The sequence below is a fragment of the Onychostoma macrolepis genome, chromosome 09, assembly GCF_012432095.1.
Source record: "Onychostoma macrolepis isolate SWU-2019 chromosome 09, ASM1243209v1, whole genome shotgun sequence".
NCBI lineage: Eukaryota > Metazoa > Chordata > Actinopteri > Cypriniformes > Cyprinidae > Onychostoma > Onychostoma macrolepis.
In genome coordinates, this window is record NC_081163.1 from 28,548,281 (window position 1) to 28,565,622 (window position 17,342).

General features: G+C 37.7%; 1 protein-coding gene across 8 annotated transcripts in view; it reads right to left on the minus strand.

The window, feature by feature from the left end:
* Window positions 1-17,342, minus strand: part of myo1b (myosin IB) — an 85,552-nt gene that overhangs the window by 6,921 nt on the left and 61,289 nt on the right. For 4 of the 8 annotated variants that reach the window (XM_058786640.1, XM_058786642.1, XM_058786645.1 and 1 more), the window contains 15 exons: window positions 16,312-16,459; window positions 14,957-15,075; window positions 13,758-13,844; window positions 13,316-13,381; window positions 11,070-11,174; window positions 9,557-9,619; window positions 9,144-9,344; window positions 8,344-8,570; window positions 7,728-7,928; window positions 6,544-6,637; window positions 2,481-2,630; window positions 2,307-2,375; window positions 2,142-2,228; window positions 1,823-1,909; window positions 467-553 (listed from right to left, as the gene is read on the minus strand). In XM_058786640.1, the coding sequence (XP_058642623.1) occupies window positions 467-553; window positions 1,823-1,909; window positions 2,142-2,228; window positions 2,307-2,375; window positions 2,481-2,630; window positions 6,544-6,637; window positions 7,728-7,928; window positions 8,344-8,570; window positions 9,144-9,344; window positions 9,557-9,619; window positions 11,070-11,174; window positions 13,316-13,381; window positions 13,758-13,844; window positions 14,957-15,075; window positions 16,312-16,459 (1,791 nt within the window). The remainder of the gene's footprint in view (window positions 1-466; window positions 554-1,822; window positions 1,910-2,141; window positions 2,229-2,306; window positions 2,376-2,480; window positions 2,631-6,543; window positions 6,638-7,727; window positions 7,929-8,343; window positions 8,571-9,143; window positions 9,345-9,556; window positions 9,620-11,069; window positions 11,175-13,315; window positions 13,382-13,757; window positions 13,845-14,956; window positions 15,076-16,311; window positions 16,460-17,342) is intronic. The other 4 variants (XM_058786641.1, XM_058786644.1, XM_058786646.1 and 1 more) reach the window with 2 other exon arrangements.

Consider the following 17,342-nt stretch of genomic DNA (forward strand, 5'->3'; position numbering starts at 1 on the left):
TATGCCCTTACTGAATATTGTAAGATATGACCAAACATATGGGTCCAGACTCACTCCTAGGGAGTGCTTAATAAAATAGGGCACTTGGTATGGACAGAGATTGTGCCGGCTGTAATGCCAGCCTGCTGCGTGGGAATCGGCCTGCAGGGTGCCCGTCTGGATGAGCTTTAATCCATCGGCAGTTAGAGGAAAGAGGCTTAAAAGATCGCATTCAGTTCTGCCCCCAACGCAACACACGCCGACCCTGCTCTCCCGGTTCCCATCCTCATCCTCTCCCATTCATTTTATTTTTACAATCGGCTACAATGCAAGTATGATTCATGCTGTGGGGTCCTGAATGTGTCGGCATGCACAACGGATGGGATGACCTCAAGGAACATGGGTCATGATCCACCTCAGGTACATATGGAGGTGTGAGATGGGATAAATGGAGAATGGGATGCCACACAGATGTAGTGGTGAATACCTTAGTTCCTTGCCAGCAGGCCCAAATGACAGACACGGCCTGTTTACTGCGAGCCTCATGCTTTAAGCGCCGCAGTTCTCTCCGAGCCTGTTCAGTGTGGCGTTTTTTTTAAGAAAATGAAGAAGAGGATGGTGGAAAGGTATTAAGAACAGACGTTAAAGACACAAGACAAGAGTGTTGTAAATCAAGACATTTTCAGAGAGACAATAACTTGTTAAGAAGTACTATTCTAGTTAAAATAACTTGTCATTCTTGCTTATCAGCACTATTAATGTAACATTCAAATGACTAAACTGACCTTCATCAGGTCTTGTCCTGAAAACATTTATATCAGCATATAGGCCACGTCTTTTATTGTTTCAATTATGAGATTCTGAGATTAACCACATAGCCAGCCAGGACAGACATTAGTCACTTTTTGATAACAAACGGCTTGCTGCGAGATAACAGCTGGTAGGTGTATTTATCAGAGTTGAAAATGCATTTCAATTAATTGTGTGAAAAAATAAAAATAAAATTAAAAAAAATCTTAAAAAAAAGAAAATGGCTCAAAATATTACATCTATTTCCATTTTCATTTCAAATTAGATTGTTATTATGCTGTTACGAGTGGACATTTTGTGGTGCTCTCTCACATAAATTAAATCTGTCGTGATGGCTGTTTATTCTCCCACTTTTTTAGAAATATGTATAATAATTGTCTTGTAAAAAAAACAAAAATCAGGTAATTTGGGGTTTAGATTGATTCTGCATCGGCATAATAGGCCAATGTAATGAAGTAATTTTCCATGTTTTGTTTCAGCATGTTTTGTTTGTGTCATTGAGTGACTCATTCCTCAAATTTTTGTTATAATCACAATTAGGGTGTGGCAAATATCATTCAAATTCAAAACTAATCAGCGCTGACTGAACCTGAGGTTGTAAAAAGTTCATATAAAGTCAAAGATAATGAATGTCATGAAAGTTAAAAAAGTGCAGTAGAATAAAGTCAGTATAGTCTTGAAACTTTAAAACATGAAAGCAGAAACATATCATAGATATAAAATGCACACAAAAAAGCATTTCAATATTGTTAAGGGTTATGAAGTAGAAATCGAAATGGGTTAGTTTTAAGAACATAAGATACATGCATGCACTCAAATTAATACACGTTTTCATACTTGGGTACAGATGTTTCACCATCTGCCACCACCATGTCAGCAAAAGAACAATATGTTAGTATTTCCCAATTATTTCTCATAAGATACTACCTACAAGATGATAAAACAGTTAGTCAAAGCAAACAAAAGGGATGTCATTCACAGCTTGGGTGAGACGAGATGGGAGATGACTACGTTTGGCAGGCTTGTTAAATACCTTCGTTCCAAGCCAAGCTGCCCAAATGACAGACACGGCGTGTTTATTCCGCGCCTCCTCTTTAAGACGCCGTAGTTCCCTGCGAGCCTACGGATGTTAGCCGAGAAGGGCCACGTGGAAGCAGAGACAGGATGGCAAAGGTTAAAGTCAGAAATGTGACAAGAAGAGAGTGATTGAAAAGAGTAAGTCACATCAAAAGCAGAAGTGAAATTAGGACTTAAGGAGAAAAACAGAGCAAAAGCAGTGGAGAAGCTCCAGTATTGAAAATCTAACCGACAATTCACCATCTCCTTTTTCAAGAAGAAACTGGGTTCAGTACCTGAGTTCCATGCCAGTAGGCAGAAATAGTTGTGACTGCCTCTTCGCACCGCTTCTTGTGTTTCAGCTCACGCAGAAGCTTCCGGGCCTATGAAAAGGGGGTTACACAGTGAGGAAAGCCCTTTGTTTGCTAAAGGAAATGACATGCAGTGCACCTGAAACCTACCTTCCATCCTCTGATGAATGACTGAACCACTAAGGCAGAGGACCTGATGTTCTGGTACTTCTTTTGTTGCTACAATCAAAAACAACCAGCAATTTTGACTTTTAAAAAAGTTCTGCCTCTTGATCCCAGAAACAATTAATGTTTTCTGTGGCATGTGTAGTGAATGGTGCTCACCGCAAATCTTCGGTACCAGGCGGCCACCACCACCTGGCTCTTCTTCAACAGGAGAAAGTGAATGCGGCACTTCCAACCACGGTAGATCTTCTGGATGAGTGTTGCCAGATCCTCTAGGCACTGCCTCCTCTTCTCTTCCAAGAAGAAGAGCTGAAGAAAAAAAGCAGTTTGGAGAAATCAGTTTCAAACACAAAATCAGCCTTTTACAAATGCATAAACCACACCCATATCCACATCTCCATTCAGTTTCAAACACAACATCTGTGTTAATGTGTAAAACTGAACTGAGATGGCATAATGGACACAAGCCAAGACATTAAAAAAGGTTTCTGTCTTCTCTTTCCATACTTTCAGCTGTTGGCAATGTGCTGATGGCTACGTCATTACTTTAGCAACTGATGTCGATGAACACTGTATGAATGAATGGATCAGATTTCATCACTTGCAAAATGATAGCGCAGACATTCAGTCACAGATTTGAACAAGATCAGACTTGGAAAAACAAATCAGATTTGTGTGAGCAAGCAAGATGCATGATCAAATTCCCAAGGATAAGTCCATGAGAGCCACAAATTTGATATAGAGAACTTTTGTGAGACCACATGATGTCCTTTTAATATTCCACAGGATTCTGATGATGATCGCTAAGACCAGCAAAATAAATTCCAGCCATAGTGGGACCAGCATCCTCTGGTATTAAGTAGCTGTTGACAGTGTCTGCCAAATTGGTCTCAACAAAATTTATAGAGCCAGGGTTCCAGACAAAAAAAATCGAGTAAGGAGCCATTGGCTCCTATAATAAAAAACTTAGGCGCCAGATAATTTTTTTAGGTGCCACAGAATAAACATTTGTTTTTGTTTTTTTACATTTGAACATTTCAAATCATACTGTCATGTGTTTATGTCTCATCTTTTCTTGACTTTATAAGCATTTAAAAACCATCTTGTAGATGACCTGGGAACTAAATGTCTTTTCCAACTTGAAATATACAGTCACGAAGAATGAGCCCTACTCATTACACAGAATCTGTACCAATATCATGGACCATAAGCATCACTTGTCCACTGAGTGTAGTTTGGGCTCCTCCTCAATGCATCCTATAAATGTTGATGTCTTTCACATATTCAGTCCGTTTTTCTTAATTAGTAACATGCAATTTTATAGGAGGAGCTGAATCATGTAGACAACAGGTTAAGTAAAAATATTAATATGCAATAGTGCATTAATATAGCAAAATGCTCCTCTTTATAGTAATTTTTCTAGCTGACTGCTGAGTTTATGGACGCCGAATGGTTATTCTGATGTAAACGTATTAACACGTTGCAATGTTTACAAGCTTTACACTTTTTCCGCAGTTTGAAACACTGAATGAGCTTTTATATGAGGCATTTCAGTAAGCTGTAGCTACTATAGGCTTTCTTATAAAATAGCCTACCTTTTGATGTTAATTCATGTTCATTATCTACTATAGTAGCAAAGAGAAAGATGGGTTCACTTGCCGCTTGAACTGAAGCGCTATAGCGATCGCTCCTGCCGTATTAAAGAGCACCAAAACCGTATTTACTGTCTGAATTTCGTTATGAATTTGGCGTAATTTCAAAGCTTATACTTCGTTTATATAAAAGTCACAAAGCTTTTTGCGATTACTGGACAGCAAGTGCACTTCAAATATTATGAAGTTCACGCATAATCAGAACACAAGACCTTGATAAGAAGAAGCTATTAATAATGCTTATAAACGAGAATTATTAATGACATTGCCAATATCCACACAGCAGACAGCTTTACCTGTTATAGTTTGTTAGTTGTGCACGAAATAGACACTGCTTTTCTGCACTTTTACTTGCATGTCTCCATTTTGATCTCTCTCGCGCTGCACAACTGAGCTGCGTTTAACAGAGATGAGGGCTGTTTGAAAGTCTTTTTTCCACTAAAACTTTGATTCGCATCGTCTCAGTTTAATACGTGAACATAAAAGATGTGATCGCAGCAAAAACTTCACTCGCAAATTAATATTTTTGGTCGCAAATGCGACCGTTTTACTCCTTTCCCACATTCCACACATAATACCTATCTGGAGTTTTCAGCACAGAAAGGTGGTTCTGGGGAAGAAAACCTGGCTCTTACCCTTTTAAAGCAGATGGGTTTCTTGAACCAGGAATTGGCCAACAGCAACTCAGAACACAAAACTAAACTAGTTCCCTTACATTATAATCAATAAACTGGTGTAAGTAAGTTCAACAAATGGTTAAAATAAGTGAAGAGTTCATTCATAACTCCATTTTTTATTTTTATTTCAGAAATCACTTATTTTATTGCGCGTTCCAAGTAATATCAATCAAACTGCAATTGGGTTGTTCTGATTAAGTAATAATAACTTAAACAAATACAGGTAATTTACAAAATTTAAAGTTCATTGAAAGCATGTTTTTTTACATGTTAAAAGTTAGTTTTATAGCAAAAGCAGATCCAACAGTCGTTTTTTGGAAAAAGCAGATAACTCCACATTTAATGTTTTAGAGTTTAAAAAAAAACCTAATTTAATCTTTGTAATCTCCTCAAATGACAATGTAAATGCCTGACAAACGTTGTTGTTGTTGTGATCTCACCATTGGAATGCGCTGCTTTTGCAGGGTTCCGTGTAAACGTTTCAGCTTTTATTTTCCTTTACACCCTGAAGAAGATATCACAGGTTCATCAAGTTCGTCGAAATTATCCATCCTCGATCACTTTTAGTCAGCTTTGACGAAACTCCTCTCAGCTAGCGCGTCTTTTCAAAGTGAAAGTAGCCTTGTCACCTGACCTGAATACAGCGTGTTGATTCGCTAAAATGGACTTATCGGCTTCTGTTCAAAAACAACAAGGGCGCTTGTCGGCTTCTGCAGTAAAACGTGAACTCGCGATGCCTTGAGAGTGGACAATACCGGCTTATTTGACAAAACATATTTAGGGTTCAGATCAGGCTATATGTGGAGAATAAAACTTTAATTTCAAAACATTTTCTTTTAAAGTAAAGTTTATCGGTTTTTGCAAAAGTTGTCAAATCCCGGAGTAAAGGTGCAGTCACATCATTTTAAGTTGCAAAATTTTGCAGCAAAAAAAAGGTCCATTGGCAATAGTGTAGTGATGTATAAAGTACAGCTGACAAAGAAGCCACTTTGAAATCAAGCAGCTTTTTGTTGGTCAACACATTGAATTAGTTGTGACCAGCTTGAACATGAGAAACATCTGTTTGGGGAACTTTTCATTGTCAGGATTGTACAGATTACTGTTGAAATGATTGAATTATGCCTGCAAAATTTCACTGAGCAACGATAAATGTGACCACACCTTTAGACTCTATCCAAAGATTGTGATGCGCTGTCTGTGGCCAGGTTATGTGGAAACAAAGTCTATTACATCATTGTTCAACTCCCACATCAGTGGAAATACAGGTGAGTGAGTTTGTAGATCCCTTGTCCAAGCACCGGCTTTGGCACCAACAACACTTCGGTGGAAAAGAGGTGAAAGGTGACTAGACTACATTTAGGCTGGGCAGAAGTCATCCACTGGCTTTGAACAAACATCTGGAGATGGGAGATTATGCAGGAGGAATGGACAAGGATAAGAAGATAAATGCTCAACAGTGCTAGATTGGTGACTGACGCCCAGGCTTCAATGCAGGGGTTTCATGGGGTCCTCTGGAATTTCTCAGCTGGAGTCTCGTTTCCCATGCAAACTGACAAACAGTGGAGGGGGGGATAAGTGAAACCATGTGTGTGACTGCCTGTTCGCTTTTCTTTCTTTCATGAGGGCGATTGCTACTAATTATACAAGAGAAGCCTGAAGGAACATGACTTCCTGCTTGAAAAGCCTTGCAAAACCCTTAAGAGACCATACGTAATACTTGAATTGGCCTTTTGATCCCTGATATCAAACGTACAAATCCAAGCCATCCGCCATGCTGGAACTGGAAAGGAGCCAAATTATATATTTGCCATGTTTCTCACAAGGAGAGAGCCGTCTTCTGTATAACTGCATCAAGATCACACACAATGATCTTTTGGGCAGGAACTCACTCACCGTTCTTGGGTTCCTGATGAAGATCTTTGAACGTCCGTAAGCAAACTCCTCAGCAGGAACCTGCAGATTTTTCAGAAGAACCTCGACACCCTCCCTGATAAGAAAAAACAGGCCATGAGTTGTCAGTCAACCATGCCATTTACAAAAAAAATATTTCATAGGTCCAAAAGTCTGAGACCACTAGTGCTTCTAACCAATAACAATTTGAAAATTAAAAAAAAAAAAAAAAATAATAATAATAATAAATAGAACACCTGATCTTTTAAAGAGGAATTATTTTAAAAAGAGAAACAGTTGAGCTGACAAGGGCATCAAAGGTTTTAATTTTTGAATATGCTTTTGGAAGATGCAAAGCAACTTCTAGTTATATATTTTGCTAACATGTTCATTCTCTGAGAATTGAATCCACAACCTTGGCATTGTTAGTGCCACACTCTGACAGATCAACACACGATCAAGATTGCAAATAGTGCAGAATATTTATTTATATTGCCAGGTTAAAAAAAAAAAAAAAAAAAAGTTATTTTCAGTGCAGTTTCAGACTGTGGACTGAATACACCTAACATCACTGAACAGACAGCAACAAAAGTCAGAGAGGAGACAATAAAAAAAAAAAGTAAAAGTGCACCGTATGACAGAAACATGCACCATGTGAGTGATAACAAACAGTGCTTGAGTGATCTGACTGAAAAGTAAAACATAGTCTAACCACTGTTGGCATAGAGACGATAACAACATTCCAATTCAAGATAACATGATAAGATGTGCAACTCCAAATCTTCATGAACACTAAAGATTCTCTTATCAAACTATTTTGTGAAATGACTCAGTGTCCAGAAGTGACATAGTTATGATGCCCAATTCTGTCTCGGCATGTTTGCCATCAGATAGAAGTACATTTTTAAAAAAGGCCTGTTTTCTGTAGCCAAACAGTGTTAAAGAAACTGTTAAACCTGAAAGGAATGGAGGGAGATTTAAGACAAGAAACAGCATGTTTAAATATCTTCGAATGAGTATAAAAAAGGTCATGCAGGTGGAGGTACAGTCACTTAAAGAATTGCTTAATCTCAAATGTGATGACAGTATAATGACCTCAGCTGAGCAACACGTTAAAAAAAAACAGTGAAGACAGAAGAAGAGTTCTTTAAAACAACACAAAAACACAAGATCATTGGTGGTCTAACCTGGCTGGGCCCTTCCAGTGGGGCCAGGTCTGCTTGCAGAGCATCTTGTAGCGCTCCAGACAGGGCTCGTAGGCCTGGCGGAAAGCATAACCAGCCCTTCTTACGCGTACATTTTCCATCAGACCCAAGTAGCGCACCTGGTGACACACTAGTGAGTCTGTGAAAATGTGGGCTGCTTTCTTGTCATTGGGTTTGACACACCTGAAAAACAACGACATGTATCAACATTGTCAAACCTGAATAGAAATGTAAAAAATGACTGGGAAAATTATATATATATATATATATATATATATATATATATATATATATATATATATATATATATATATATATATATATATATATATATATATATATATATATATATATAATAAACAAAAATATATATCCCCCCTAAAAATATTCAAATAAATAATTATAGCTGTTAAAAATAATACTTTTAATTTAATAATTTTTAAATTCAAGTTTGGTACAGTGAAAATATTGAATGTTTCTAAATAAACTACACATTTTTTAATTATTTATTTTAAGCTTGCCATTTAATTAAAAAAAAAAAAAAATGGTTATGTCATAATGAGGTCAGTGTCGGAGTCAGAAAGTTTGTGATGGTTACCTGATATAGTTGGGGTTCTTGGTCAGCAGGTTCTTCATGAGCGTTCCAACTGAGGCTCTGAACTGGAATCCAGCTGTGGGGGGCCGCTTGAGGTTAACTTTAGCTGGGTTTCCCTCAGGAAAGAGAATCTTTATCAGGCTGTGATTGGCTTTATACATGGCCTGGGATAAATCTCTGTAGAGGAGGTCATTGTTTTTGTCCACAAATCCCTCCACCCGATACAGCACCTGTATATACAGAATATTACATTCAATAACTCTACTTTACACACTACTCAGATATTTACAATGTGCTTGTTTCTGAAAACACACAATTTGGGTTGGAAAGCATTTATACAAGTAAATCTCTCCGGTTAGTGTAAGCTGGATCCCTCTGGCTTCTCCCATCATCATCATCATCATCATCATTATTATTTGTCATTTTGAACAGCTGTAACTCGGTTTACAGACTAAGAAAACTCCGAAAATGTTGCATTTATAAAGGGCATGTGGCAAATTAGGTTGTTGTCATTTTGTTTTTGTTTTTTTGTTTTTTTTTGCAACAAATGAGACCTGGATGCAATGTAAAAACATCAATGTTGCATGTGGGTTATTCTTTAAAGGACTGAGATCTTCTCCACAATTTAGCAGAACACCACAAATATAATGCATAACATTGTATCTAAAAGTATTGTGACCATGTGATGCACAGTTTAAATGGTAGTGTATGTAAAACTTAAAAAATAAATAAATAAACAAACAAATAAAAATAAAAAAAGAGAGTGAGAGCTCAAGGGATGTTGAAACACTTTATGGTCTCACCTTGCCAGCGTAGTGCTGGATGCGGAAGCAGTTGTGTGGTAGGCTGTGGTCTGTGAGAAACTTGGAGTTTTTGCTCTGTCTGCTCTCAAAATGCTGGTGTTCAGCACAAACGGTGTTCAACTTGTCCAGGAAAGTCTCATCTGTCACTGTGCCTGGTCTCAAACACTCCTCATCCAACATGGCCAAAATCCCATTCTTGTTCTGAAAACAAGAATTATGGTTATCAGATCAAACTCAACATTAAAAACCTGAAATTCTAGATTTGTGGGTTTTAAACCATATCTGTGAGCTTTGACGTGATCACTATGTTAGTCTCCTCCTTTAAGCTGAACTTCTAGTAGATATCCCCATTTAATTCTTATAGTACATATTAATGCCAATACTTTTAATGCTATTGTCAGATACACACTCACATTTTCAATGAGGTCACATATGATAGCGTTGTTGAAATACTCAATGTTGGTCCACTCAATACCCTGTAGACAAAAACAGAGGCACATCACAGACAGGTTTTGTTTACTTTCCATCAGTTTTCTCTTTCTAAAGAAGGATATTCCTAGAACACTGTCTTAAAACTACTCTTGTAGACACACCTGAGTGGTTTAGGAAAGATACAGACAAGCTTTACTATACTTGAACAGGTACACAACAGATATCCAATAACGAATAGGAGTAGTCCGGTCACAATTATTACATAATTGGCTGAGTGCAATGATTTGATCTTATTGCAATCACTACAGATACCAGAATGCAATGCAAGGTTATAATGATGCAAGTGATATATTACAATAACAACAATATTAACATTTACGACAACAATATTATTATTATTAATTACAGTTACAAGTTCAATGTGTATGAATTATTTGCACTGAAGATAGGGGGAAAAAAAAAAAACTTTAAAAATTCAGATAATTGTATGACAATTACCAACCAAACTGCCACACACAACAATGATCTCTATAACTGTATACAGTTCAACCAGTGAATACACTGCAGATGGCTGGATGTCCATGTTATTTCATGTCATGACCGTTTCTGTGATATTTAGGGTCTTGAGTGCAGACCCATTTACGGCCCATTAGAGAAAGATGGAACCCACTGGATTTAAACAACAGATCAGAGCCAATCAAGTCAATGAATGTAACAAGCTGGAAAATAGCTGTGGGCTAATTGGACTGTGTGAAAGCCCCTCAAACTAGGAGGTAGATGTATGCAGGAGGAGGGTTCAAAAATGGGGAATGTGGAATGTGGATTGGGGCAGACTGGTCCCTAGACCCCTGCGTCCCTCCTCGGTCTTCAGAGCAGCGGTATTTTCCCATGCACTCTACTGGAGTGAAGCCAGAGAGTGGAATATCACAGTGCAGAGGTCACGGCAGCGTCAGGGCACATACTCAGAGCTCTGAAAGCAAACAGAGCTCCAAGCTCTTCAGGGACAATTGTGTTTACCCTGACTGGAGTGAGGGATCGTTTCCGTCCCCACAATCACAGCGCGAAAGGAGAAGGATTGATAGAAGGAAACAAATAGTAGACAAAGGCTGTTTGGAAGAAAACACTAGCTTACTACATCCACAATACTGTGCAATAAACTCTGTATATTAAAAAATAAAAAAAATGCAAGTGGATGGATGTATCCGAAACTAGGAATGCTGCCTTTGCACTGGTAACTGTCCACGATATATCCCACAGTTCTGTGTGTGCAGTATTGTGGTTGACAGAAGTCAAATAATTCATAAATGCCCATTATTTATTATTTAAATTCCATTTTTAGCAAGACATTTCTTTCTACAGCAGTAAATGTGATGTTATGGTACCTGTCTGAAAGCACTTTTCTTCCAAGGTAACTTCATTGAAAAACTGTTAAGGGTTGCAGAGGTTGAGAGAAGACCATTTCCTGTTCGTCTTCATGTACTGGGTGTTGCTTACCTCACGGACATACTCCTCCTGCTCTTCGCGGAGAGTAAGCTCGATGAAGATTTGCTGGAGCTTCTCATTGCAGTAGTTGATGATGAACTGTTCAAAACTGTTGTCCTGCAGTAACAAAAACATAAATGAGAATCCATAGACCAAATGATAACTGTGATAATTAAAGTGTACACTGCAAACTAAAACACAGCACTGCAAACAGGCGCACTAATATGGCAACCGTCACTCAACGTTATTTACTAAACACCTTTCTCTAGGTAATTCTATAAGCTGGAAATTTTGGAGAGGAATGTCAAAAAAATCTACTTCAGGAAATCTGCAAATATTTGTCGTTTTCCCTAATATAATACCATCTCTAAACAAAGTCGTCCTACTGAAGCTCTGCAACAACGTATGCTCTTACTTCAGCAAGCTTCACATTGGTTTGATGCCAAGATGGCACTCTGCAATTTGTGATAGGGAAATTGGAGAAAATTCACATGCAGTTGTTTAATGCCACCCAACTTTCATTCTTAACTGCTGTTTGATGGAACTCTGACAGATGAATGTATGTTTCCGGTGAAAATGGTTGGTGTGACACCCACAACCAAAACAGAATAGTTTAAAATAGTCTTGTGGGGCAACGCCTTAAAGAATTCTGAGCAAATCACTTGTAGAACACATGTAAAGTAGCCCTGAACAAAGTCTGCTCTTACAAAACAGGTCTTTATAGCTAAGATTAAATGAAGGCGTAACATGGTACAATATACATCAAGGCTGTATAATCTTATCTGCATCTCCTGATGGAGGTGAAGTCTTTAACCTCTTCACCCACAGTAAATGTTTTCAGGGTTACAAACGCAGGGTTAGAAAATCTAACCATTTCCCTTTCTCATGCTAAACCCCAATTAGTGAACCAACTCCATTGTTGAATTAAAGCAAGAGTAATACTCAATGTTATGCTCATTGGCTTATGATAAACAGTTAGGATTGTACTATTTAGCCATGACACTGATGTTCAAGAATTATTCAATCCTCATCTTTTCTAAACTTTAGAGCAATCCTACTGCATGTTAGTCTCTGCAACTAAAGCCACTGCAATCATCATTTCCAATGGGCCTGGCTTGAGGAAAAGCCCAAAATCACTTCCAAAAGGCAGCATATGTAACGCTGAAAAGCACCAGCTCATTGTTTTACTTGGCACTGGCAGTTTTATTCTGGCAGCTTTTGCTGAGAGGCCACACTGGCATGTCAGCCTGGACCTGCAGTGTTCTAGAAGTAATGAGAGGTAACCCTGTTCAAAGAATAACCTCAACATCTCTTACATTTTCTGAAGCCCCAAAAGCTCAAAAATCACTGCAGATCTCTGGCTGGTTTCAGTGAAGCTTACTTTACCCAAAAGTGAAAATTGAGTCATTCTAAATCACCCTCAAGCTCCAAAAAAACACTATAAAAGAACCATACAAATTACTTGTGCAATATATTAAAAGTCTTCTGAAGCCATATGATATGGGTTTGGAACAACTTGAGGGTGATAAATAATGACAGAATTGCCCTTTCTGGGTGAACTGTTCCTTTAGGTCTTCCAAGTTTAGGATGAATGGAGCTAATGCTGCAACATCAAGCATACAGGTCATACTAATACTACTAGGAAACACTTCAGGGTTTTGCTCTAGCAGTGGCTTATGCTGCGGAGATAAAAGAGCAGAATTAAGACTAGGATTAAGTGCTAAAATCGCAGCATGCACACTGCCTTGGGATTTCCTCTGCAGGTCTACTTACTCCATTCTGTCGTCATGGCCACAACAACATAAACAACATTCAGGAGAGAGTGATACAGTCAGACAGCAGAACACATGCAATGGACAAATGTAAACCAAAATGGTTGAAAGGTGAATTTAGTAGGCCTGAGAAGTAATTCTCTGCATTACGGTAAACACTTGTGGGTTTTAGTATGACAACAATGATAAAGTCAGCAATACAAATAACTTTAAGAAAATAATGCATGCAAGTGCAATTCAGTATTTAAATTTCTCCACAAGTTGTGCATAGGTATTAAGTGGCTGGAGGTGCATTGTAAGTGTGTCAGTCCAGAAATGCAGGATACTTTTCACCAACATCCAAAAATTGCGTTTATTGTATGGGTGTGTTCAGTCTGGAAACCTGCCTTTGCACTCACTGTGCACGCATCTGACATGGATCAAAAGGTGGTGATGACGTGAATTTGATGTGAAATCATTAAAAAAATTCCAGACCAAATCACTCACCTCAAAAATTTCGAAACCATAAATATCCAGGACTCCCATTACTTTCTTGCTTGTTTTGGTTTGAGCCTGATCAAAAAAGAAGAAAGTGAGTTACAAGGTCGGAAACCAACTCGCTGTAAACAAAAATGTGTGAAATGGTGCTAGCATGGTTATAAGCATGTCTTGAGTAGTTTCACAGAGTATGATTCAAGCTTTATTTACTGTTGTTCGGTAAATTTTTACAGGCAAAATCTAAATTTATGCAATCTGGAATTTCGTGTCAGGGTGAAAGATTTCACCATACATATTTCGCATCACAAATTTGATGCAATGACCAACAGAAAGCGGCTTGGTTTGAAAATGACTGATGTTGTACTTCATACTTTGCTACACTTTTGACAATAGTCCTTTTTTGCTCATAAATGTGCAGAAACTGTTATTGTGAAAATCCAGAGAGACATACCTTGATGCTTTCATTGATTCGGTTCACCAACCAGCTGAACAGTCGGCTGTAGAGGTTTTTGGCAAGAGCATCACGAGCGTAATAGGCCTGAAATGGGAGAGATCTCAAATTACAATCAATGTCCAGAACATCTGAATTACACATTATCTGTGCAAGCAAAAATATATTGATTAATCTCTAGTTCCAACGTCCTCCATGTCTCATGGCTGTAACAAAATTATCCCACATGTAAAGACACAATTGTTTTTCAAACTCATCATGTGGCCTGGATCCAAACGCTCTGAGGCCTGTCGTCTATCAAGAGTTAACAACATGATGCTATGCCAAGGACACATTACAATTTGCTAACTGGACCCTTCGCTCAGATGTTAGTATTGCAGTAATCAAGCCTCCGGGTTCACATGCATTCCAGCAGCCTTTAGTGAGATTTGGCCTGTAATATCTTCATTTTTCTAATTATTATGTTGGCTTGACAACATACTGTTATTGTACAAAGTAAGGTGAAAGTTATTCATTCATTCATCCCCCCCCCCAAAAGAAATAAAAATCTATCCCAAAACCTAAATTTCTACAATGTATGCCCCCTCCAGAGCTTGAGATCTGCCAGAACTTTTAATTTATCATTATTATTAATAATAATAATAATCATAATAATAATAATAATAAAAGAGTTCCAGTGCAAACTACACATGGCTTAATTCAGTCGTGAGGATTATTATTATTTATTTATTTATTTTTTGTCATCACAAAAGGCTTTATAAATGGCATTCAAAGTTCTCTTTCCTAGTTTTTTTTTTTAGTTGTATCTGGCCAGTTGTTTGTGAACTCTGGGGACCTGGAATGTCTCCAATTCATCTCCACCGAACATAAAAAAATAAAGGAACATCTTCACAGTGACATTTTTGAAGTTGGATAATTATAGTTATTGTGGGCCAGGACAAGATGATATTTCATTCATAAGTGATTGCACTTCTTGTTAATTTAAAAAGAAAAAGAAGAACTACTGATATTGCATGAATTGTCCTATAAGTAGACATCATTATATTTTAATCTTTCCAATATTTTTTGATCAATGAACCACCATTCATTCACAATGACAGAATAATGTTTAAACAAAGATATTTAGAGAAACTGAGAATTATATTTGTTCCCATTTCAAAAGAGTTTGTCCTGCAAACAAGGAGGGTGCGTGTCCTGACCTGAGCCACGTTGAGTGTGGTGGAAACCTTCTCCATCTTGGCCTCCACGGTACGGAAGCTGAATGCTCTCTCCAGCACAGACTGCTCAATGCCCAGCAGCTCACACATCTCTTTCAGGTCTGGGACAGGAAATGCAAAACAAACCCAGGCAGATCAGATTAAAGAATTATTTATGGATAGACTAGACAGTGTGTTATGTAATTTAAACAAATTTGCCAATTGCCAAAGATAAACATAAACCCTTCGGACTCTTAAGTTGAGAAAAAAAAAAAACCTCTATAAAACATCTTTGGTGTCTTTAAAATTAAAACCAACAATAATTCTGATCAAAGGCCTGTCTCTCAGAATATAGAGGTCAAGGTTAAGACTGATGCATGTTAAGCCCCTTTCAAGGAGTTTAAGCTGAAGAGTATTTTAAAAGTGCTTCTTCTCTAGGGGTTTTGAGAGGATCTGGACATCAGGTATACAACCCCCTCATCCCACAGCAGCTCAATCTGTCTCATTTCAGCCCATAGCTATCAGGTCAAAAGGACAGAGGAAAGCACATTATTGCTAATGGGTTTAAGCACAGCAGGCAAACCAGACGCTGTAGTATATATAAATGGAGGTGTTGACATGGATTGTGATGTTTAGTCTGGGCCAGCCACTGCCCTGGCTATAGGAAACTACTAGAACAAGCAGTGATGAGCAACACTCATAAATTTTAGGTTAAAGTTTTTGGTTTCCCATGAAAATTATTTGGAGCTGTTTCAGGCCTGTAAATGTTTTTGCATTATATTGAATGCCTTCATTTGTTCATTAAACTGTGGTAAACTTATAAGAGAATTTGAAAATAGTTGAAATAATTTTAGATTATTTCTAGCACATAACATAACACATGTGTCACTGCTTAAAATATTATATCCTTTACTTGTTAGTCAAGAAGGCATTTATCTGGCTTTACAAATGCATGCAAATGTTTTATCATTATCTTGTGCATTCATGGTACAGGATGCAAGGTTTATCTAGGTAAGTACCAGTGCGGTGTTGATTGACTGTGCACAACCAACTGTAAGCTAATACTGTAAATGACTCTTGACATATCAATAGATGGCAGTAGTGACCAACCTGGTGAGCAGATGAAGGCACTGGTATATACAAGACCAGTGTACCTGCTATTTCACAATTAATATTAATTTGGTTTTCAGTGCTTCCAAATGTTTATGTCATTGTATCATTAATACTGATTGTGATGTCTGATCATTCACACTTGAATGATCTTGGGAAGTGTACTTTCCTTTACAAACCAAAAGTGTAAAAAAAACTAAATGTAAGGTTTGCATCGGCAATGCTTTTTGGAAGAGCCTAGCACTCACCGTTCTTGTCCTTGATTCGACTCTCATCGAAGCCGTTGCAACGAGACTCTGGTTTGAACTCGATGTTTCCCAGTTTGAGAACAGCAGCAACCAGCTCCAGTACTGACTGAACCTCATCCTCCATGAAGCCCACAATTTGCATGGCATTCTGGGTAAACAGAAGAGAAAATACATTTAGTCGATAGTGGTCTGCTGATGGTCATTTAACATGGCAGTACATATGGTGGCGCCTGTAAAGTGATCGACTGGCCCGTAACCACACCACTAATGGACAGCCTGAGGGTGTTGAACAGAAATTTCCATCACATCACAGTCCGTCAAAGAGAAAAGATTAAGGACTGCAGCTGGTCTTAAGAATAATTTGTATTTGACAGCTTTAAAAATCAAGGAAAGAAATAAGGAATAAAATATTTTATTTATTTATTTATTTTTTGTGGACGTTGTCTCGTGATCTCAATTCAACCATACATACTGTATGGGAAATGTTCTTAACTCAAAACACATCTTTTATTTCATATATTTTGATTTGTCATATTTTAAAATATGACCTGAGATTCACCTTAAAGGGATAGTTGACCCAAAAATTAAAAATGTGTCATCATTTACTCACCTCCATGTTGTTGCAAACCCGTATGCATTTCTTTGTTCTGTTGAACACAAAGATATTTTGAAGAATGTTGATAACCAAACAGTTGCTGGAATCCATTGAGTTCCATAGTAGTTATTTTCCAAACTATTAGTCAAGTCAGTGGCTACCAGCGACTGCTTAGTTATCAACCTTGTTTTCAAAATAACTTATTTTGTGTTCAACAGCTGTACAAGTATGGACCAGCTTTAGGGTGAGCAAATGATGACAGAATTCTCATTTTTGTGTGAACTATTCCTTTAATATTGTCATTTATGGGTGTACGGGGAAATAAGTAACATGTTTTAATTTTTACAGTAGATTTAGCAAATAGAATCATCAGCAGCTTTGATGATTTATCATGTTCCTTGTGCTTCCACAATAGCTTGTGTTAATATTTGTTCTT